Below are 23,160 nucleotides of genomic sequence, written 5' to 3'. Positions count from 1 at the left end.
TGGGAATTTAGCTTTCTAAGCAGTGGAGATATACAGCAAGTCTTCCCTCCAGTCCAGACCATACACACTTTAAATTGAGGCTCTGCTGCTAGGAGGATGAGACCCCCTACACAGGAGGGCTTTTCTTTTCCCCATGGCCATGCAGACACAGGACATCTCCCATGTTTCCAGAGGGATATTGGCTGACATGTCGTGTCAGGAATGCATCAAAAACTTAGCCCCGCTCAGAGGTCAGGGCCTGACCTTGGAAACCACAAGAGATGGGGCAGCCCCCGTTAGTATCTTCACACTTAGGAAATTTTGAAATGTCATTTCTCTGCTTCAGTTCATGTGCCTGAACAAGCAAAAGAAGCCTTGCAATGTTGCTACCACCGGCAAAAAATACAACCCTTTCTCCTCAGCCACTCTAAAGTGAAAGGGAATTTAAAGCGCTGGGAAGTATATGACTCCTGGTTTTTAAAAAGGAAAAAAGAGAGACAAAAAACAAGAGAAGGTGGAGGGGACGTTCAGGGAGAAGAAAACTGCTAACGCATTGTGAGTGATCCCTAGAGGGAGAAGTTCAGGTAGGGTGAGGCCTAGTCTTCTCAGCTCAGACCCAGCCCAGGCCACACCTATGCCATACACCTAAAGCACTATTGTGCCGCTTTAACAGTCATGGCTTCCCCTAACGAATTCTGGGAGTTGTAGTACGATAAGGGGTGTCTATTCCCCTCACATAGGGTTGCCATATTTCAAAATTTGAGCTTTTAGGAAACCACCAAAATTGCTGACCTTTTTTAACGCCCTCACAGAGCTGCAGTTCTCATAGTTATTTAACAATCAATCCCTCTTCCTAAGGAACTCTGGGAATTGTTACTCTGTAAGGAGCTCTGTGGGACGCGGGTGGCGCTGTAGGTTAAACCACAGAGCCTAGGGCTTGCTGATCAAAAGGTCAGTGGTTCAAATCCCCACAATGGGGTGAGCTCCCATTACTCGGTCACTGCTCCTGCCCACCTAGCAGTTCGAAAGCACATCAAAGTGCAAGTAGATAAATAGGTACCGCTCTGGCGGGAAGGTAAACAGCGTTTCCGTGTGCTGCTCTGGTTCGCCAGAAGTGGCTTAAGTCATGCTGGCCACATGACCCGGAGGCTGTACACTGGCTCCCTCGGCCAGTAACGCGAGATGAGCGCCCCAACCCCAGAGTCGGCCACGACTGGACCTAACGGTCAGGGGTCCCCTTTACCTTTAAGGAGCTCTGTAAAGTGAGTTAGGCCCACAGCCAAATATGGGGTGGGGGTGTCCAGAGGCCCCTCACACTATGGCTCTCTCTTTTTCATAGACAAACAGCCAGCCAGCCAGCCAGCCATTCACACATTCCCAATTATTTCGCCTTCTATCTTCTCCACCTCCCAAACCCCCTGTAACCTAAGAGGTCCTATATCCAGGCATCATGTTTAAAAAATAATTTAAACCTGAGCCATAAAAGTGGAGGACGATTTCTTTCAATTTCTGGTTTCCACTCCTTCGCCACCAGGTAGATTTCTCCTTACCCCCAACAACATTTTTAAAAGTCACTTCATCCAGCCTGACGGAAGAGAGCTAGAATGAGCGAAAGAAAAAGAGCCTAAAATGGAGTCTGTGAATTCTGACTTTTTTATTTTTAAAACGTTAAATAAACACCCGGCACTCTTATCTATGTCTCCATCCATCCATCCAAAGTGGCCAACACCTCTTGCAACATATTTCCTAATCAGCTGGTATTTATGGTTGATATTTTATATTTCCAATTTCCCCCTCAGGGCTCATGAGAACGGTGCACACCTGCCAACCTTTTCGACTGGGTCCATAATTGCCAATTTGCTCTTTGCCTTAGTATATCACTCAATTTAGCCCTTGCTGTGCCCTGCATACATCCTCATTCATCTAGATGCCCCCCATGACAATTAGAGTGTTAGCTTCAGCTAACTAGGGCAACTATTCTACTAGGGCTGGGAGACAATTATTAGTCTATTTTCCCATCTTGGGGGCAACAAAATTGAGAATCCATGACAATTACATCCAGCAATTCCACACTCAGCGGCTGCCTTCTCCTCCTTTCCCTCCCCTTCCCCATCTTCCATACATTTCAAATTAACGCAGCTCTACCACCACATTCAAATGTTCTGTGTTTGTGGGGAATGAGGGTCCTATTTAAATGATAATGAGGAACGATCCATTCAATTTAGTGACGGAGAAAATCCATTAAAAAACGCAGGCAGTTCTTAAGCTGATGGGTCAAGAAAAAGATAAACCCTTTTTTAAAAGCCATTATGTACGGCTCTGTGTGGATTTTTTACACTGTTCAGGACATCAGGAAAGATTAGGACAATTATGGAACAAGGAGCAGGGAGGGAGGGGTGGGAGGCAAAACAGAACACCCTCTTTTCCTCCCGGGACCACCCCAAACCGCCCTCTATTTAATTTCAATCAAAATAAAGCACAGGAATATTCTGTCTTTTAATTCTCTCTTAATACCATGTGCCTAACTGCGAGGGAGAGGATAATTTTTTTTTGGTCGTTCGTTTTTGTAAAAAGTAGCTGGTGGTTCTACCAATAGTTACATTGGATAATTTTTCAGCCACCTGTCACAGGGACTAAAAAGGGATTTTTGCATAGGTGTGGCAAGTTGCTGACAAGAACACAAGGGCAAAAGAAGAAAGAGCAGTGCTAAAACAGACCAGAGGCTCATCCTGTTCTACCTCTGCTGTTGGAGGCAGCAATGGTTCTGGAGGCTTCACCCGGGGCAAAAAACCTGGCTAGTGTCCCCCCACCCCCCTAGTTACCGCTCTGGCTTCTGAATACCAGTTGCTGGAAAAAGAGTGCTGTTGAACTCAGATCTTGCTTGCAAGCTTCCTTTAAGAATCTGGTTGGTCATTGTGAGAACAGGATGTTGGACTAGATGGCCCTTTGGCTTGATCCACCAGGCTCTTCTTATGCTCTGATGGACAATGGTCAGAGGTGGTAGAAGCTGCAGCCCAACAGTTCCCCATCTTTGGTCGGCTCTGACTAGCAACAACTGTCCAAGGTCTAAGGCAGACACCATTCTCAGCCCCGCTACCCAAGACTCTTTAACTGAGGAGCAAGTCAACTTTTTCCAGTCTGGGGGGGGCGGGGGGCACATTCCTTTCTGGGCAAACAAAAGAAAGGACTTATTCATACAGTGCACATGGAATTCACCACCACAAGATAGAGCGATGGCCACCAAACCGGATGGTTCCAAAGAAGGTTTAGACAGATTCATTGGGAGAAAACTGCCCATGGTCCCTAGCCACAGATCCTCAGAATCACAATTAGGGAAAGTGCTGTTACACTCGGGTCCTACTTTAGACCTTACAGAAACACCTGGTTGACCACTGTCAGAAAAGGACTCAGGACTAGATGGGCCTCTTGCCTGATCCAGCAGGGCTTTTCCTAAGAGATGGTGCTAAAATAAATTAAGGAGGACCCAGTTATTGAAAAATAGGAAAGAGATTGAAAATGGACATTTTAGGACAAGTTCTACCTATTCTAGGTCAACTTGTTTTGAACATCTGGTTTTTATTGATACTGTACTTTTTAATGTGTGTTTTTTATTGTTTTACATGAGCCACACCAATGTTTTGGTGATTAAGCGGTATGTAAATCCTGTAACATAAAACAAGATAATTCAATAGGCATTTGTGGCCTGAATCAAGAAAAAAGCCAACTTTTTAAAAAATCCTTGAAGGGATTTAGTGAGCACACTAAAGGTGACTAGGCTACTTAAAAATCTAAAATTGGTATTCCCAGGAGAGGGAGAGAGGGAGGGAGGGAGAGAGAGAGAGAGAGAGAGAGAGAGAGAGAGAGAGAGAGAGAGAGAGAAGCAGACAGCGAAAATCTGCCTTTTCTAAGGATGCTGTGCAGTACAGTGCCAATATGTTAGGAGGGGAAATACGTGTGTGACGTGAGCATGTCCTGCAGCATGCGTGCAAAGCCACCAAATTTGGGGAGGGGGGCCTCAGTCCCCTAGCCCTCCAGCAGATGGCGTACCCGCTCACAAGCATACCATATGTATATGAGTAGATAGAGGGACAACCAAACAGCTGTGCTGCCATGATTTACCACTTCTGCTGCCACTGGAATGCCCCCTCACAGCGGCAAAAGCAGTGGGGGGGGGGGCCCTGCCTCCTCCGCTTTATCCACCTGAGGTGGCTGCTTCACCCCTCCTCATAGAATCATAGAATTGTGGGGTTTGGAAGGGACCCCCAAGGGTCACCCAGTCCAAACCCCTGCAATGCAGTAATCTCAGCACACGGTCCAATTTGGAACCATACTGGACCCTGCTTAGCTTTGCAAATCTGCTAGCAGTATGTGTGTGTGTGTGTGTGTGTGTGTGTGTGTGAAGTTTTTAATAACTGATGTTTTAATGTACCGGTATTTTTAATCTTTTGTTGGAAGCTGCCCAGAGTGGCTGGGGAAACCCAGCTACATGGGCAGGGTATGTATGTATATATGTATGTATGTATGTATGTATGTATGTATGTATGTATGTATAAATAAATAATTATTCACGTCTGCACATCCAAGATCAGAGGCAGCATGCTGTAACACTAAGGGGAATCCCGTCTGTGCTCCAGTTCACCAGAGTCTGAAGCCCTTCCAATTCAGGTTTTCCACCAAGCCCAGGACCTTTAGAGACCAGGCCCTGAGGTAGTCGAAGACACAGATTTCTGGTGGGTTTTTTAAATGCATGCAATAGTTTATTCATGTATTTATTTATTTATTGCATTTCTATCCCACCTTTCATGCAAGCTCAGGGTGGCATGCATGGTTCTACCCCTCCTCATTTAATCTCCACAATAACCCCATGAGGTAGGTAAGGCTGAGAGACCATGACTGGCCCATGGTCACCCAGTGACCCAGGGGATTTAAACCCCTGGTCTCCCGGGTCCTAGTCTGACACTCCAGCCACTACACCACCCTGGCTCTTTGTTCAGTTCGTGCTGTGTGGTCTGGTCTCCACACTTCCTCTAAAATTTATATCTCGCACATGTACCTGAGTACCAACTGCTGAGGAACAGAGGTAGAATAGGGCTATTGTCTGTGGGCCTCCCAGAGCAGGGGCCAGCAACCGTTTTCATCCGTGGGCTGGTCTACCGTCCCTCAGTCCATGTGGTGGGCCGAATTTTTCTTTTTTTGGGGGGGATGAACTAATTCCTATGCCCCACAAATAACCCAGAGATGCATCTTAAATAAAAGGACACATTCTACTCATGTAAAAACATGCTGATTCCCGGACTGTCCGTAGGCCGCATCCGGACCCCAGGCCTTAGGTAGCCTCCCCCAGTCCTAGAGTAAACAGGGTGTTGGAATAAATACACCTTTTGGTGTGGGTGAGAGAGACAGTGAAAGAGGGAGGGAGAGAAGCCATTGAGTAGCTACTGCATGCATAGTGCGGGTGAATAGGAAACAATTGTTGTTTTAAGGGGGGGGGACACAACTGCATCAACAGCAACCCAAACCCAAACCAATGCTGGATAAACAAAATCATTTACCCCAAAGGTGCCGAATCTACCTCCCCCTTCCCCCTGCTCACTTTCCTTTCCGATTCACACGTTTTATTTTTCCTGGGATCAGATCAGAGGTACAGGGATGGGATTTCCCCACCCCACCCCTATTATTTCTTCCCACACTACACGGGATGTTTATAGCACCCCATTCCTGCTCAAAACATGTAGACTGAATTCCACACGCACACCCTACAACAGCAACACCATCACATTTTGCTGTCAGAGCTGTCAAGATGAATCCCGCTTTAATCTGCCAAAAGCACTTTTCTGCTGACATTTTTAATAAATACTTTCAGCTTTTAAACACATTTGTGGGAGCCATTTTGCCCCCTCCTCTCTCCCTTCCTCTTCTCCTTCTTCAGGAGAATGAGCTCTGAAAGCCTTAATAGCAAATACATTATGCTTATCAAAGGCTTCCTCCCCCTTCCTTTTTTGCATCCTGAAGCAGAGGTAGTGTTTTCAATTTTAAAGCTAAATTAACTGTCCAATTGAATTTGGCTGGTGTGAGCTGCTTTTTCCTGTGACAGGTTTTAGTTATGAAGCATATTTCACATTAATAGAACGGAACATGAAAACCCCACTCTCTCTGGGATGTAACCGTGGCTCACCATTGAAATGTTAAATTTAATATTTCAGACATGACTCGTGCCAGTGTTTGATTATTGTTCGTCATTTAAATCTCTCCTAACGGGGGAAGGTCCTAATTAGCAAAAAATCATGTTTTAATGAAGGCAAAATGCTAATTGCTAACACAAAAAAGCCTTCACATAAAATTATCCCAGCACTTCCATTGATTTCTTGGGGATTAAAAAAAAGGAAAAATAAAATAAAGAGCCCATTTGTGTGTTTATACACTTAGGCGTCGTTTTGCATTGAGTTTATCATAACATTTCATTCAAAAGCAGCATTTCCATTCACCCCATAACCCTGCCCCACTAATCAGAATCTACCCCTGCCCCCAATTCAGAACAGGAATCATCAAAAGTGGTGAGCTCACCCATGCAGCCTAGAATAATTGGAACAACAGTTGGTTGGTTTTTTTAAGTACAAAAAAAACCAATTTCGCGTACACCCCAGCCCCCCCCCACAACTTTCCCCCTCAAAGGAATCATCTTGAGCCATCTTTTGCTCCCAGGAAGCACAATTCCGTTTTGTTTTCCCTGCCTCTGATCTTTCACTTATCATATTATTTGCGCTATGATTATAGTGTTTGCAAGGGAGCTCAACCACTTATGCCATAACACTCAATCATGACATGGGAGGGGGGGGGGGAAGAGAGAAAGTTATTACACAGTGACCTCTGGATGCCAACGTTTGTTCAGCGAGATTTATGAAATTGCCACAACACAGCGCCGCCCGTTTCTCAGTGGTACTCACATCGCTGAGGCAGTCCCTGGAGCTGCTGAGCTGGGAGCTGGTGGCCTCCCGGATGCTGTCGTCCTCGCTGTTCCTGCCACATCGCTTCATGGGGACTTTCATCTGCAGTGATCAAAAAACACCATCCCATTGAAACAGGTATTTTGTATTCTAACATAAGCCTATTACACAGATTGCCTAAATTAAAATATACACAATTACTCTAGGCTTCCTTTTACTATATGTTAATACAACGCAGCTAGAAAATTTATATTATAAATAATATTATAGATTCCCACATGCCCCCACACTCCCCTTCACCCATGTGTGATCTCAGTATTTTACACCTCTTGTTGTGTTTTTGAAATTTTGAATTTGATGCTTGTATTTTGTTACTTTTTGGTTTTGAAATTAAAAAAAGAGAAGAACAGGAAAAGAAACAGATATTTTAGTAAATCCCTTTCAGTTCATTCCCCACCAGTCAGCGCTGAAGCTCATTTGGGGAACGAGGCACAGCCTCACCGTGTTCTTAAAGCAGCAGCAGGGTAACTTTTTCTCTCTCAATGGGTTACATGCTCTTTGGGGTAATTTCTGGGGGGGTTGAAAGCCAGCAGTGGGTGTGGCTGCAGCCAATGGTGGGAGGAGCTGGAACCAATGGTAGGAGGAACTAAAACTAAAAAAAAAAAATGGGCAGGACCAGTGCCAGAAGCGTAAAGAGCACATTTTCCCTCTTCCTGGCTGGCCCACAGTTCCCTCCTCCTTACCACCTGTGCCAAGTTAGGCCTAAGGCTGCATGAAATCAGGCCAAGGGACACATATTTCCCTCGAGGCCACAGATTTTTTCATCCTTGTTCTAACTTCTAACCCATCGTAGAAGGAAAGTGGGGTCAGCTGATTGCCTGAAAGGGACCTGTGGCCAAATGTCTCTACAGGCAAACATATTATATTCTGTTTATTTTTAATGACTTGCATGTGTTTTTGTAGGGTTGTGTCTGTACAGTATTGTAATTTATTTACATTCATTTTTAATATGCTGTAAGGCCATTTGGAAACTAAACGAAAGAAGCGTCTCCCAACACACACAATGACAACAAATAAATTGGGATCAGAAAAATTGGGGTTCTTAACGGAATCACAGAATTGTAGAGTTGGAAGGGATGGCAAGGATCATCTGTTCAACCCCCCCCCCTGCAGTGCACAAATCACAGCTTTATTGGAGGTTTTAAAACAGAGGTAGGATGGCCATCTTTCAGAGATACTTTAGCTGAACCAGTTTCCAAACCATAGTCCACTACAATAATCTAATCTGGAGGTTATGAAAGGATGGAGTACAGTGGCCAAGTCATCTCAATCCAAAAAGCATCAACAGCTGGCAAACTAGCGATAGCTGGAAACAGGCAATCTTGGACAAAGCGGCTGTCCAAGCCTCCAGTAGCAACACTGGATCCAGGAGTAACCCCAATCTAGGCACCTGCTGCTTCCAAGGAGGCACAGTCCTCTCTATCTAGAGCAAGCTGTCTCCTCAATTATTGGGACCCGATAACTCAGATCATATAAAACCTCCATCTTGTCTAGATTCAGCTTTAATTTTTTGGACAAATCCAGCCCATCACCACCTCCAGGCACCCATCTAGCACCTGAACCACCTCTCCTAATTCAGATGTTACAGAGAGAGTTGCATACTATTTTCATGTTGGTGACACCTCACTCCAAATCTCCTGAAGATATCTCATGACAGCTTCATATTGGTGTTAAACGGCATGTGACACAAGATGGATTCCTGTGGGTAGTTCCCATGGCTCCAAGTAATACCCCCTATTGCTATTCTAGAGAAGCAACCATTAGAAGCCAAACCACCATAAAACAGTTGTGTATCATTGGTCCCCACCTCACAGACTCCCTCCAGGAGCATACCAAGGGCAGCAGTATCAAAATCTACAGAGAGGTGAAGGAGAATGAGCAGGGGATCACTCCTCCATCTTTCACCTGATGAAAGTGATCAACCAGGGTGACCGAGACACTTTTGGCGCCATGACTAGGCCTGAATCCAGATTGAAACAGGTCTAGATAACCCCCTTTCCACTGGGAGATAGCTGTTTAGGACTTTAAATGAGGGAAACATCTCTGCCTCCTTCCAGAAAGATAACACCTTAGCCAACACACACCTGGAATGACCCGCTCAGTCAAGTTACTTTGTCTAAATCTAAACAAAAGAAAAAAGAAAAAAAAATCCTTCCAGTAGCACCTTAGAGACCAACTAAGTTTGTTCTTGGTATGAGCTTTCGTGTGCATGCACACTTCTTCAGATATCTAAATCTAGTAAGTCAAGATGGGCAGGACCAAGGGGTCAAGTTTGAACCCCTCTAAGAAATGTATTCACATTCTCACACCATAACAATGGAAACTGATACAGTACAGCTGGACCCAATGATGCTCTGGATACCTTCTCCAGACTCACTCTGTGGCATCTAATTCTGCCCAGATCTGTGTGGGCAGAATTACTACAGTGTGGGAATATACTTCGTGGGTGCGTTTGCACCTATGGTCGTTTATATCTGTTTATTATTATTTATGCACTATTTGATGTATACCTCCACGTTAAAGTGAAAGGAGGATCCAGTAGGTGACTTGCCGCTGGGATCGCTCCGCCGGGACTTTTTGGCTCCAAGTTTAAACTGTTTAGTGGTCAGTTAATCTGCTTCCCGCCCTTTTCAAGGGCAGCAACAGTATTCTGATTGGTAAAAGTGTTGGTCATGACGTTGCTTGTTCTGGTCAATAAAAGGCTGCAGCTCCCTGTGCTGGGTGTGAAAAACGCGGTAGAACTACTGGTGTAAGAAGAGAGAACGAAAGGAAAAGTGTTAGAGCAGGAGAGAGCTAGCTAGCGTGGAAGACGGTGGAACGGACAAGCCCAGAGAGAAGGTAGCGTGGCAAGGTACAGAGAGAAGAGACCGCCCGCGCGGGTCAGCCAAAGCCGTCTAAAGAAAACCATGGTCGTCTGTCTTTATTTCATTTTAGTTTAATTTTTACCGTTTACTAGCTTATTATTTGGCCGCCGTTTTGGCCACCTTTACTTTGGTTCCTTGCTTTTGGGAACAACTTAGGAGGTCGCAAGTACTTGCAGATTCATCTACGAGGCACTCATTCATCCGAACGACTCACTCATCCTTCAGATTCAGCCTGGTGGACAACCCTCTTCACGGCACGGTGTGAGCTGGGCTCCGGAATTACCGGCCGTCCCGTCCACAGGCTTGGCCGGTGCTCCGTGCAAGGGTGCACGTGAGGCGCTGGTCGCAGATCCCCCAGCAACTGGTATCCCGCGTGCAGTTGACCTTGTCCTGTGCGCGGGAGGCTCCAGCCAAAGAATCCCCGCACTACAGCATGTCTTCGAGGATGGAATAGCATTGCTTTGCTGGCTACATGAAGAAAGCTCACTCGCCACACAGAATAATATTGCTGGATGGCTACTAGAGGATGAAATGGTAGCAGAAAAGTAAGCTTTCTTCACCACCATCAATAGGTGCAAGAATGTGCTGGGTCAAACTCAAATTGGAATTCGCACCAACTGTGCTCCTGCCATCAACCTTCCTTCTTCATGATGCACAGGTCTCTGGAGTACCATGGAGATTTGAGTACAGCACAGCATCAGTGACAATACTCAGGCGCAATCATACGGATGGCCCTACACATCTCTTGGCTCCACAGTGAGACAAGGACCTCAACAGGAGCAATAGCAAGCAATACATCTCAAGCAAACACTGGATTTCTGAGGGGATGTGTCCCGAGACCTTTTGTGGGTGTCATAGGAGGCACTGGTGGGAACACTTGCACTCACAGGCATCATGCTGATGACCATGGCATTACAGAGCTTTGCAACTGTATGTACCGTAAGTTTGTTGAGGAGACTCATTTAACAAAGTCAGCTGCTCTCTGCTGCTTTATCAGGTCTCATAGTCCACGGATTGTGATGCTAGCCAAACCACCCTAACATCTTTGAGATTAGACAATCCTTAAAACAGCAGTACCTCATTTTTCATATATTCAAACCCTGTTTATCACACAGGATGCTGCGGCCTTATACCAAATCAGACTATTTGTCTGGCAGTGGATTTCAAGCAGTCCGTCTCTTGCATGCCCTGCTAACTAAGGTCCTTGTAATGTGAGAGGCCAGAGAATGAACCCAGGACTTTTGCATGCAAACAGCAACCTCTACCACAGAGCTAAGTACCTTCTCCAATTTTATAGTCCCTGGTGTATTGCTGTCCCTAATTTAACCCTGTCTTTGCCTTTTGGAGACTCCTTCTTAGTGTGAGTTGCTAGAGTTGCCATCCTCCAGAACTCAGCTCCACACACACACACACACACACACACACACAGCAGTATTTAAATATTTGAGAGTAGGGTGGGTGGGTTGGTGTGGATGCATTTTTGGCTCTAATGTGCCTGCATGTGCGTGAACATTAAGATAGCATGTCATACACAGCCTGACACTTTGCACACTGGGGAGGCTTGTTCTCAACTGCTGATAACAGGTTGTAGGGCAATTATGCTATTCCTGGCCTATTTTTAACTGAAGGAACACACAGAGACACATGCAGATGCAGACACACTGCCAACTTTTAAATCAGTAGAAGGACAGGCTGTTGCAGAATAAGTGAGTTCAGGGTACTCAATCTTAATTAATGTGGAAGAGCTCATATAGTAATCCTTGAAGGACCAAAAGCAACACTACAAAAGTGACTGTTATTTTCATAATTGAAATGCTGGGGTGGGAGTTAGAATATTAAAAGGAAGATGCCTTATACCAAATTAGATCATTAGTCCCACCGGGCTCAGTTCTGTCTACACTAACTGGCAGCAGCTCTCTAATGTCTCAGGCAGGGAGTCTTTCTCAGAGCTACCTGGAGAAGCTGGGGATCAAACCTGGGATTTTCTGCATGCAAAGCTGGGACCCCATCACTGAACTATGCCTGAAATACAGTGGCTTGCCTAAGTCAGGCATCCCCAACCTGCGGCCCTCCAGATGCTTTGGCTTACAACTCCCATTATCCCTAACTAACAGGACCAGTAGTCAGGGATGATGGGAATTGTAGTCCAAAACATCTGGAGGGCCGAAGGTTGGGGATGTCTGTACTAAGTTCATTACCATGGTGTGAACTGAAATAGGAAAACTAGGGGAGAGCATATGCTTTGTCTGCAGAAGGTCCCAGGTTCCATCTCGGGCAAGCCTGTCTGAAATCCTGGAAAACTGCTGTGAGGCACTGTAAGTATTGCTGTGTTAGATGGTCCAGCAGTGACATATAAGAAAGCAAGCTTCAAGACACAGATTCAAAATGTATGCATGCAGGTCATGTGTTCAGCTTGCGACCTCAGGCCTGCCCATCCCATGCACAGAGCCAACACACTTTGAAGGTATGAATGGGGTTCCAGAGCACAAACTGCAAGCTCCACGCATGCACACGGCCACACACCAGCTCCTCTGCTAAGATGGAACCACTGTAATTACTTCAAAGCTATCAGTAAACACGGCTAAGTGCAAAGTCATTTGCGATTGAGAAGCCGCCATATCACATTTCCTTCTCAACAGCATCATGTGGACTCGTTCTCTGTCTTGGTTTATGGCAGCTTCCTACGTTGTATATCCACAGAAGAGAGGAAGAAAGTTATGACTGAGTACATGTAAAACTGGCATGGGACAGAAATAGGCTCATCCATCTATCCCTAATCTCTCTCTCTCTCTCTCTCTCTCTCTCTCTCCACATACATATCTATATACAACTTTACACACGCATACATGCACGCACGTGCACTCTCTCTCTCTCTCTCTCTCTCTCTCTCTCTCACACACACACACACACACACACATTAACTAACTAACTAACTAACTAACGGGATGGATGGATTACCCTGTTCCGTGTCAGTTTTGCATGCATTCAATCATAAGTCACACAAAATGTGCATTTAAATCATATCCATTACCCCCAGTACTGTATACACAATTCTGTACGCACTTTCCTCCAAAAGAAGCATTTTCTATTTCCCATTCCCCTCCATACATATTTCTGGATATTTTTTCTATGCATCCTCCCTATTATTCGTTTATATATGTATTCTTGTGAAACATGCATTAAAAAACAAGCAAACCCATCGTCACAAAAATTTGAAGGGGTGCTCCATCCAATCGATAACTGCCATCTATGTTTGGGAACGGGAAATTATAGGTCAGTCAGCTGACTTTAAAAATGTGGACCTGATGAAATTCTCCTCCATGTTCATTAACTCACCAGCTGCTTTTATGGTTTTATTTCAATCAAATGACATGAGAAGGTGCTTTGGGGCAGGGCAGTCATCTCTTTGCTGTCTTCTCCTCTTTCCAAAGTTTGCATACGGAAAACAACTGTGCACTTCCAATTCGCACAGAGAAGTAAATGGAGAGAATCTGACCTAACAAGGTCTTGCGTGGGCAAGCAAATTAGAAGCATCACTGCTGCCATTAACCTTTCAGAGTAAATATCAATTATGAAAACTTGCTTCAGTACCTATGTCCCCTGTTTGCTGCCGTGAATTAAGAGGGTCATCAGCCTTTTCGACAGATCTTGTTCATTTACACCTGCTGCCTGCCAGCAGGGGAGCCCACACCCCCGCCGCCAGTGCACTGAGCCAACCTGCTTTAATTCATTGGTAATTATCTTAATGAGACACACGCAGGACTGAACTAGGAGGACAACTTGTTCTGCTAAATGGGATGTGCTGGTTTCGGGGGGTACCCCTTGGCACAGCTGGGTGTTGTAAATGAAGTTTGTTTCTTCAAAGCTGATCCTTGCTCGCTTGTTGAAATTTGACTGATCTCCCTGTCATTTGGAGAAGGTCCCAGTTCCAATCTCTGACATATCCACGTAGGGCTGTGAGAGAACCCTGCCTGAAACCCTGGAGAGCTGCTGCCTGTCGGTGTAGAAAACACCTAGCTGGATGGACCACTTGTCTGACTCAGCAGAAGGCAGCTTCTAGGGAAAGGGCTGTAGCTCCATGGCAGAACCTGTTTTGCATGCAGATTCTCCCAGGTTCAGCTCCTTCCTAATGTTTTTACATGACACTTCTTTACATCCATTGCCACAATATTTAGTGATGGCCACCAACTTGGAAGGCTTCAATATAGTATTAAAGAAATTCATCAGTGTCTACTAACCCTGATGTTTGTGATCTGCCTCAACCGTCGGAGGCAGTATGCCTCTGAGTGCCAGTTGCTGAAAATCACAAGGACGGCTGTTGTGCGCAGGTCCTACTTTTGGACTTCCCATGGGCACTGGGTTGACCACAGTGAGAATAGGATGCTAGAGTATGATGGATTCAGGAGGGCCGTTATGTTCTTAATGCCAACATGGTGTCTTTCAAGATTTCAACCAATTGGGCATAGTTTCTGGTCCTAGGCCCCTCACCTGCTATTTCATTTCAGTTCCACCTGGTTTTCAATATTATATTACCGTATATATTATAGAGCCTATAATATAAATATGTGGAGGGAAAACCCATTGTACTATCAGAAACATTTTCACAAAGATGGACAACCCCTTACTATTAATGAGATGCAAATTCAATTGGGAAATGTTCAAAAACCATTAAGGTCCAAGTCCTAGGTTAGAAATGGGGGAGGGGGGAGATAGTGGAAGAAAATATAATGCCAAAAGGACTAATATCATCTTTGTATAAAACCATGATAGAGGTTCAATTTTGTCCACAGCAAAATTTGAGACGGTGGTGGAAAGTGAATTGGGATTTAGAAACTGAAGAAGAGGCATGCAACAAACAGTGGACAAAAGCGCCACACAAAGCCAATAGGCAACAACCAGAGAAATAAAGCTTTACTGCAGCCTTTATGAACCTAGTGCCCTCCAAATGTTTTAGACTAGAACTACTGATGTGAGTTGCAGTCTAAGATATTTGAAGGGGACCATGTTTAGCAAATAATGCTTTTTTACAGGGATGGGAACCCATGTCCCCAGATGTTGCTGGAGAACAACTCCCATCACCGCTGATCATTGGAGGCTGATGGAAACTGGAGTCCAACAACAACTGCAGGGCCAAAGATTGCCTAGTAATGCTTTAGTATGTGTTACGAGCAGATGAATATATGCAGATGTAGCTAGATTGACTTTTTCCTGGTCAATAAAATGAGTATCATCCGCTATTATCTCTAATTCAGGCCCTCCTGTGTGAACCAGAGGGGGGAAACCAGCAAACCTTGAACTGCTCTAACCTGCTCACAGGCTCCAGGTGCTTGTGAGTAATCCCAAGCCACAGTTCCAGCCAAGAATCATGAGCCACTGGATATCATGTCCCATGATTAAACATCATAACTCATTCCAACCATAACTTCTGTTGGTTATATTCTAGCTTTCCTTTTCCTTTCCTGCCACGGCTCTTTGTTCTTCCTTGAACATGTGTGTGTGTGTGTGTGTGTGTGTGTGTGTAGTGGATTGCGAAGGACAGTAAAGGACAGGAAATGGAAAAGTGTTTTCACCCGGAAAACCCAGTCCCCCTTCCTTAGCACTATGTATCTCTGCCACCACTACCACCCAACTTCATCCAAATAGCTCGACTCTCCAGTTAAAGCAAGAGTCTCCTCCCAGGTCCCAGGTCATCAGAAAGATTATTTTTATTTAGGGTTGCATCTATTTTCAACTTGCAAGCATTCCCCCACCCCCATCCCCTTTGCTCATTATTAATAACTACACTTCAATTTATCAAAAGCTCCCTTTCGAGTGCTACTGGGAGCCCTGGGGCAAAAGGAGACAAATTCTTTTCTTAAGTTGTTCTGAAAGGTGCTGGGCTCAGCGACCCTCACCCCCATTAACCTACCAAAGCTAGTTCACTCCTACTGGGAGCTCTGCAGCTTGCACAGCGGCAAACTCAAACTGATCTTGTGCCATCTCAATATATTTGTTCATTATCTTGCGCACACACAGAAGCATTTGGAAATGTACTTGGGGCACAGGCCAAATTGAATCATCTGCCTTCATTTTCTACACGATCTGAAGCTACAGCTGCTACAACAGGCTGTGGGATTTCTTCCCCCACCCCAATTTCCCCCTCCCTGACCCCCCTCCATCTCTCTCTTAAAGCCACATCCATCTGTTTTTGCTTGCTTTTTAAAAGTACTTTATAAAGTTTGATTCTTAGCATACAATTTTTATTTTTTAAAGTATCACAATTAAAACTTCAGGAAGGTTCCTTTTTTTGCAGCAGCAGAAAGGAGAGAGAAAAGCAGGTGAGGGAAACTGTGTGCCTTCCCCCATGAGATAATCCATATGCAGAATCTTTGTACTGCAAAGTTTACAAAGGAGACGAGTACAAAATGTGTACCGGATGCTTCCAGGCGATGCATTTTTCTCCAACTATTGTTGTAGGGGCAAACAATGTTGGGTTATTTTCATCATGCTCATTATCATTTAATTTATTACCTGCACTTCTCCCTAAGGTCCCAGGGTGGGTTGCGGCACTAAAACTCAACATTATGCAACACAGTATTTAAAAGTAAAAAAAATAAAAAGTTACAGAAATAAACTGGGTCCTTAAAAAATACACCTCAAGCCAGAAACCAAGGCAAAGAGGTGCATGTTCATCATCCACTAGAAGCTGCATAATGAGGGTGATAGATGTACTTTTGTAGGGAGTGAGTTCCACGACTTAGGGGCTGCTGCAGAGAAGGCCCTCTCCTGGGGCCCCACCTCCACAAGCTTCTGAAGGCAGAAGAGACTACCAAGAGGAACTGTGCCAACCTGGCTCTGTAGGGAAGGAGGTGCTCTCTCAGGTATCTGGGGCCCGAGTTTTGGGCCTTTGAACACTACTGCAAGCATCCTGAATTGGGCCCAGAAACAAATTGGAAACCAGAGTAGCTGTTTCATGGGATCGAATGGAACTCTAGCCAGCAATCTGGCTGCTGCACTTTGGACCAATTGAAGTGTCTAAGTCTTCTCCAAAGGCAGCCCCACGCAGAGCACATTGCAGTGATCCAGTTTGGAAGTCGACAGCTCCAGACATCTCAGATCACTGCTCATGCTAGTAGCAGGGGCTGACTCGTGTATATAGTCATAACATTTCTCAAGAGTCACAAATGGGACTAAACATAGGAAGAGTCCTGCTGAATCTTATCTATGCCAGGTACAATACAACGTTTTATTAATCTTTGTACTTTTGTCCATTTACTGTATTTATTTCCCCCGGTTTGAACTATAAAATGGTGAGAGTACCCCTAAACATTTTGTTAGGGGGCGGGGAAGCACTGGGTAAAAGACCCCTGCACGTTTAAGTCCAGTCAAAGGTGACTATGAGGTGCAGCGCTCATCTTGCTTCAGGCAGAGGGATCCGGTGTTTGTCCATAGACAACTTTCCAGGTCATGTGGCCAGCAGGACTAAACCGCTTCCGGCGCAACGGAACACTCTGACGGAAGCCAGAGCACACGGAAACGCTGTTTAATTAATAGCCTTGCCCTCATTTTAAAGCCATCCGAGCTGGGGACCACCAACGCAGATTGTGGTATCAAATTCGATAGTTGAACTATGCACTGTGTAAAGAAGCACTTACTTTTGCCTCCTCCAAACCTCTCACCCTTTAGCTCCATTGGATGACCCACATTCTAGTACAGTGGTACCCCGCAAGACGAATGCCTCGCACAACGAATCAGAATCAGAATCAAACTTTATCGCTTCTCGGCCTTTTGGCTAAGATCAAGTGTAGTATCTCGCACAACGAAAAACTCGCAAAACGAAAGGGTTTTGTGAGTTTTTAGTTGACTCGCGAGACGAATTCGTCTATGGCCGTGCTTCGCCAGATGAATTCGTCTTGCGCAGTACCACTGCAAGCCGGCACCGCACCGCGCTGCGCTTTAAAGCTGCAGCGAGCGAACAGCAGCGCTGCTGTTTGCCCGCTGCAGCCTTAAAACGCGGCGTGGTTCCGGTGCCGGTCGGAAGGGGCGCCGGCCGATTGCGCCCGCCCTCTTGGGTGGACATGCGCAGTCCACCCAAGAGGGCGGGCGCGATCGGCCGGCGCCCCTTCTGACCAGCGCCCCCGGACTTCCCCCCCCCATAGGAACGCATTAATTAAATTTTAATGCGTTCCTATGGGAAACGGTGCCTCGCAAGACGAAATTTTCGCAAGACGAAAAGTCTTGCGGAACGAATTAATTTCGTCTTGCGAGGCAAGAAAAAGAAATTATTCTTTTGTCTACTTTTCCTTTTTGTGGGGTAACGCAATCCCCATGCTTTTCTAACATTAGATTTAAATACACACACCTTGTAGTAAGTCATTACTAGTTCCCAGTGTACTTTAAAATGTCTAGGAATTTAAGTGAAAGCCTATTGTGCAGGTGAAGCCATTAGGATTGCACCCACAGTTGAGTCAGATGATTTTGAGCAGGCGAGCTTTAAGTGGCAGACTATGCTCAGCTGACATACAGAAGGTGCCAAAATTATAAATGCCTGTTCTTGCCAGAATGTGGTAAAAGTCAGTGAACTGCCTTCATTTTTAAAGCTCGAAGCAAACAAAACCATTTGGCTTTATAAATGCATTTCTTTGACTCTTACAAAAAAAAAAGACCTATGTATCAAAACAAGATGGAATCATATTGCATCTGACTTGTTTCCTTGAAAATCCAGCCCTAATGCATTCTAACAGAATTTATCTATCCCAAGCATACCTCATAATGAGATCAACTGGGAAAAATATCAGCCTTGTTTGTATATTTTATACGTGCTCTAACTTGGCAGTTTGGAGATTATGTATTCCCCAGGTCCCTCCTTAAATCGCTTCACACACTGCAATTTGATTTTCTTTGCTTGCCCTTTTCCACAATTTCTCCCCCTTACATTTCATTGAGTTCTGGCTCACAGGGCAACATTCCCTTTGAATTAAGGGTGCAATCTTTTTTCCTCTCAATAAGGATATGTGGCACGAAAAAGCAACGTTACGGTTTGAAGATTTTATGATTGAAAGAGGACTCTGGTGTGCGCATGCTTGCGTGGACGTTTGTTTTGTTTTAAATCCAATGAAAAGGCAACTCCTGCAATTCTAAGTAAGGTCTGTAGATGTGTGCGCCTTCTGATCTCACCAGTCAAGGGGGATGTGCATTTTGCATGTTTGCAAACACAGCACACCTCACACCCGATTACTGTAGCAAAACACATGCATTGGACATAGGTATCACGCGACGTGAGACTAATCATTCTAAATTGATGGATCATGCAGCTGACACTTAAATTTGCAAAAAAAAGGTAGTCATGGGGCTAAAGCCCTAGTACGCTGTCTGAGTTTGAAGTCAATGTAAACATTGCTTAATTCCCATAGAATGCAATGCACGACTGGATGAAGTTATAGCAAGGTGACTGAAATCACTTTTTAAACCTCCAAAGGTAAAAAAGAATCTTTTAAACCATGAATCTGAATTCCAATTCTTTAAATAATGCACTTCCTGAGCAAGAGTACAAAATAAGTGACTGGTGTAACAGCTCAACACCATGCTCACTTACAAATAAATAAAACAAACTACCTAGGAGCATGAGTCAAAAACTAGGATCATGTATATTACTATGTCATGCATTTTTTTGTTTTTATATTGTAAACTGCCCTGTGATCCTAGGATGAAGGGCAGTACAGAAAACAAACAAACAAACAAACAAACAAACAAACAAACAAACAAAATATAACTTCCTGCTCTGAACCTTCTTGAGTATTTGGGCAGGTGTGTAGAAATCTATGGGTTTGAGTGGATGGATTTCTATTGTGCAAAAAAAGAGAGACTCACATCCATTGTTCCGCTCACTTTTACCTCTGGCCATGCCCACTGCTAGTCTAGAAGGTTGTCCCTGAGTGAATGTGGGCCTCAGGCTGAAATGTGTCTGAAAATAGGCCTTAAACTGCTTCAAACCCATAACTAGGCTTTATTTCACCCTGGTCAAAGACCCAGTTTGGCATCTCCCATGCACATTTGTGTACACACTCTCACACACACGGCAGTGCTGTCAAGTATCCCGTTTTCCCTGGGATTCTCCCTTATTTCAAGCAGTTTCCCACTGCTCTCCCTTATTTTTTATTTCCCTTGAATTTCCCGTTTTTAATAGAAGCAGCTCATCCTCTGCTGGCCAGGGACTGGGTGGGAAGATCTCACCTACTTGGAGAGAAAAGCCTCAGCCCTCAAAGCAAGTGGGAGCTGTTTCCCGTTACAGGGGGGTGTATTCCTCCCCCTGCATCAGCCCCTATCCGTTGCCACCGAGCCCCTCAGCCGGCCAATAGGGTTAGCTGGTGGGCGGAGCCTGGCTGCCTTTGAGCAGCTGCTGCTTCCTGTCCTGTTTTGATGGGATCAGACAAGAAGACAATGGGGCTCCATCGCGTGGAGCACATGGCTGCCCTCCTCTTTGCTCTGCTCAGAGCCCGAGCCCGCTTGGAGTTTACATTGCTGCTCTGCCCACTTTTGCTTCTGGCTCCGCCCACCACTGACATGTGACTGTCCCCGGGATAGGTGAGACTGCTGATCCCTTATTTTCAAATCCGAAACTTGACAGCTATGACACACGGTGGGAGCATCAATGGTGCCCCTCTGGAGGCTTCACCTGGAGCAAAAAAACCTGGCTAGCTCCTACTCCCACCCCCGTAGCTACAGATCTGTCGAACATATTATGAAACCCACAGCATTTAAGATGCTTAAGGAAGTCCGGAGGCACAAGATGCACCCATCAAACATTTTGTTAAGAAAATTCCCATGTGGATGAAAAATTAGGACAAAAAAGAATTGGGATCTTCTGTGATAGATGGTACAAGACATTCCAACTTTCCCACAGGAAACAACTTGTAAAAAGCCTCTTTATCCCATGTGTTTCCAGCTAAAAAGACTCCCAGTGTGCTTTTACGATCAATAAAACAACAAGAAGACAGACTTTGCCCTCAGGCTTACAATCTAAAAGACACAACACAAAAGGGATAGGAAAAGGCTCTAGGTATCAAATACTGCCTCAGGGATTGGAGCCTGTGCAGAAGAGTGTGGTCTTGTAAATAAGCCCAAAGTTACTATTCTGTATAAATCTTTACCTGGTGTGCCAGGTGTTGATGTTTCTGGGTCCAACAACAGGCACCAAAGAATAGCTTTGTAAAAAGAAGCTTTGGAGTAGCCTCTAAGACCCTCTGCTAGAACTGAAAATTGAGGACGAAGGAATTGTCTGGGTTACGTGAACCCAGGGCAAGTCTTCAAACTGCCAAGTCCTTAACATTAAGGGAGAGTCCGCAATTTACAAGCTCTATCCTTACACTGGGGGCTAGGGATGCCTGAGAATTCTGAAGAAAACAGAAATTGCCTATATTCACTTCATTTATGTGTCCCGTGTTCAGAAATCAATCCAGCAAATACGATCGGTATCTGCCGTTGTTCTTCCTTTCAGTCCACAAATATGCAGTTGATTATGTTTACCGCAGATACCCCATTTGCATTGTGTTTCCTTTTCACTGAAACGGATGGGGTGGAGTTACGTAATGACAACGTAATTATGCAAATCACATAAGTTACATGATTTCACCACAGTGGACTGCAAGATGACTTGTGCAGTTTTCAAAGGAAGATGAACTGTAGCAGAACGGAAGCAGTGATGCACAGAGGTTGGAGTGGAAAATGATGCCTTCTTACATCCCTACTGGGGACCGGCAGGAGAAGGAAGGAAGGAAAGCCTTATCCCTCCTGCAACATCCCACCATTTTTCTAAGCTGGGGGCAGAAGAGGGGACTCTCCTCTGGCAGCCCACTTGTCCCCTGTGCTAGGCACTGAGGTGGAACAAAACATTCCATCTCTCCCCTGTCAACCCACTCACTTGCCCAAATGGATTTTATTTTCACCCATGGATACCAGGCTATAATTTAAATCAGGGATGGGGAACCCATGGGCCTTCCACATGTTTCTGAACAGCCTGAGCCCACCCACATTTAAAACTCTGGTTACCGGGAAGCAAATATTGTCAAATACAACACAAGCCACTGATAGACTGAGGTTGAACTGAGCAAGACGGAAGATGATGTGTTAGTATGAGACTCAGAGAGCAAGCTAGACTAGGTTTACACAGTGTTTCCCCCCCAACATCACACAGGGAAGCGATGAGAACCGACAGCTTTAATGTTGCTGTCATCTACACATAAAGATACCATCTATTAAAGGCTAATATCAAACAGCTGGGATCTTCAAAGCAACTGTAAATTTAATATACATATTAAATTTTCCAAATGCAGGATGCGACGTCTCATAATGTTACGGAACCAAAGAAGAAAAACTATCCTTCAATTTACTGATGTGTTTCCTTGATGCAAATGAATAGTCATTCATCAAATGCTAGTAGCTGTGAATAAAAAAAAACCCAGCATGTGTGTACACACAAACATACACGGACATCTGGAAAAGAGCTATACTAAGAAGATCTGGAATCCTGGACTTGGATCAAGAAGTGTCACGGGCAGCTCCCAAGGTTTGAGTGGACACAGAGGGCTTTGCACAGCAGAACCCAGGCACAGTCTATACAAGAGCTTAGATTGGGAAACAAGCCGTGTTTGGATGGATGGGTTGGCAAACAGGCTCTTCCTGCTTCCTTTTGCTGGGCTTCTGGGAGGCTAGGGGCCAAATGGAGCAGAGCACAGCTGGAGGTAATTTAGGTAGACAGAGCCTAGCCAACGTCCAGTGAGACTGACTTGAGGAGTGATAGCTGGCAGGGAGATTATTACAAAATGCATAATGGATAAAATACGTGCTTAAGAGTAATTGAGGCTGAGCTGAAACAAGAGGGGATTTGGGAAGCAACTCCACTAGAGACGGTGATCCAGCTTCTATCTCTTGATCACAATAGCCGGAATTTTGTTCCTTCTTCTTTCAGGTCCAGAACTTCAAAGAAGTAAGCGACTTACTGTATTCTGGCCAGGCTACAAGCCCTTTCCACTAAGATAGACCTGGGTTACATCTGCACCAAAAGTTTAAAGCACTATGATGTCAGGCATGGCTTTCCCCAAAAGATCCTGGGAATTGTTGTTTGTAAAGGGTGTCGAGAATTGCTAGATCCCCTCCCTTTGCCCTTACAGAGCTGCAGTTTCCAGAGTTCCTTGGGAAGAGGGATTGATTGTTAAACCATTCCTTTAAAGTAATATGGGGTCTCTATACAACTCTCAGCACCCTTAACAAATTACAGTTCACAGGAGTATTTTGGAGGCCATTAGTATTTTAAGTGATATGACACTGCTTTAAAT

The 23,160-nt window shown here is 45.0% G+C and overlaps 1 protein-coding gene and 1 pseudogene across 1 annotated transcript in view; one reads left to right on the top strand and one right to left on the bottom strand.

Annotated features, from left to right (window-relative positions):
* Positions 1–23,160, bottom strand: part of FBRSL1 (fibrosin like 1) — a 754,268-nt gene that overhangs the window by 408,515 nt on the left and 322,593 nt on the right. Inside the window, 1 exon segment of the mRNA XM_033174384.1 lies at positions 6,924–7,025. Coding sequence (XP_033030275.1) covers positions 6,924–7,025 — 102 coding nt within the window.
* LOC117039338 lies at positions 17,599–17,771 on the top strand (annotated as a pseudogene).

Source organism: Lacerta agilis, chromosome 17 (assembly GCF_009819535.1).
Source record: "Lacerta agilis isolate rLacAgi1 chromosome 17, rLacAgi1.pri, whole genome shotgun sequence".
Lineage (NCBI taxonomy): Eukaryota > Metazoa > Chordata > Lepidosauria > Squamata > Lacertidae > Lacerta > Lacerta agilis.
The sequence above is the reverse complement of the archived record's forward strand: the minus strand, read 5'-3'. Positions and strand labels throughout refer to the sequence as shown.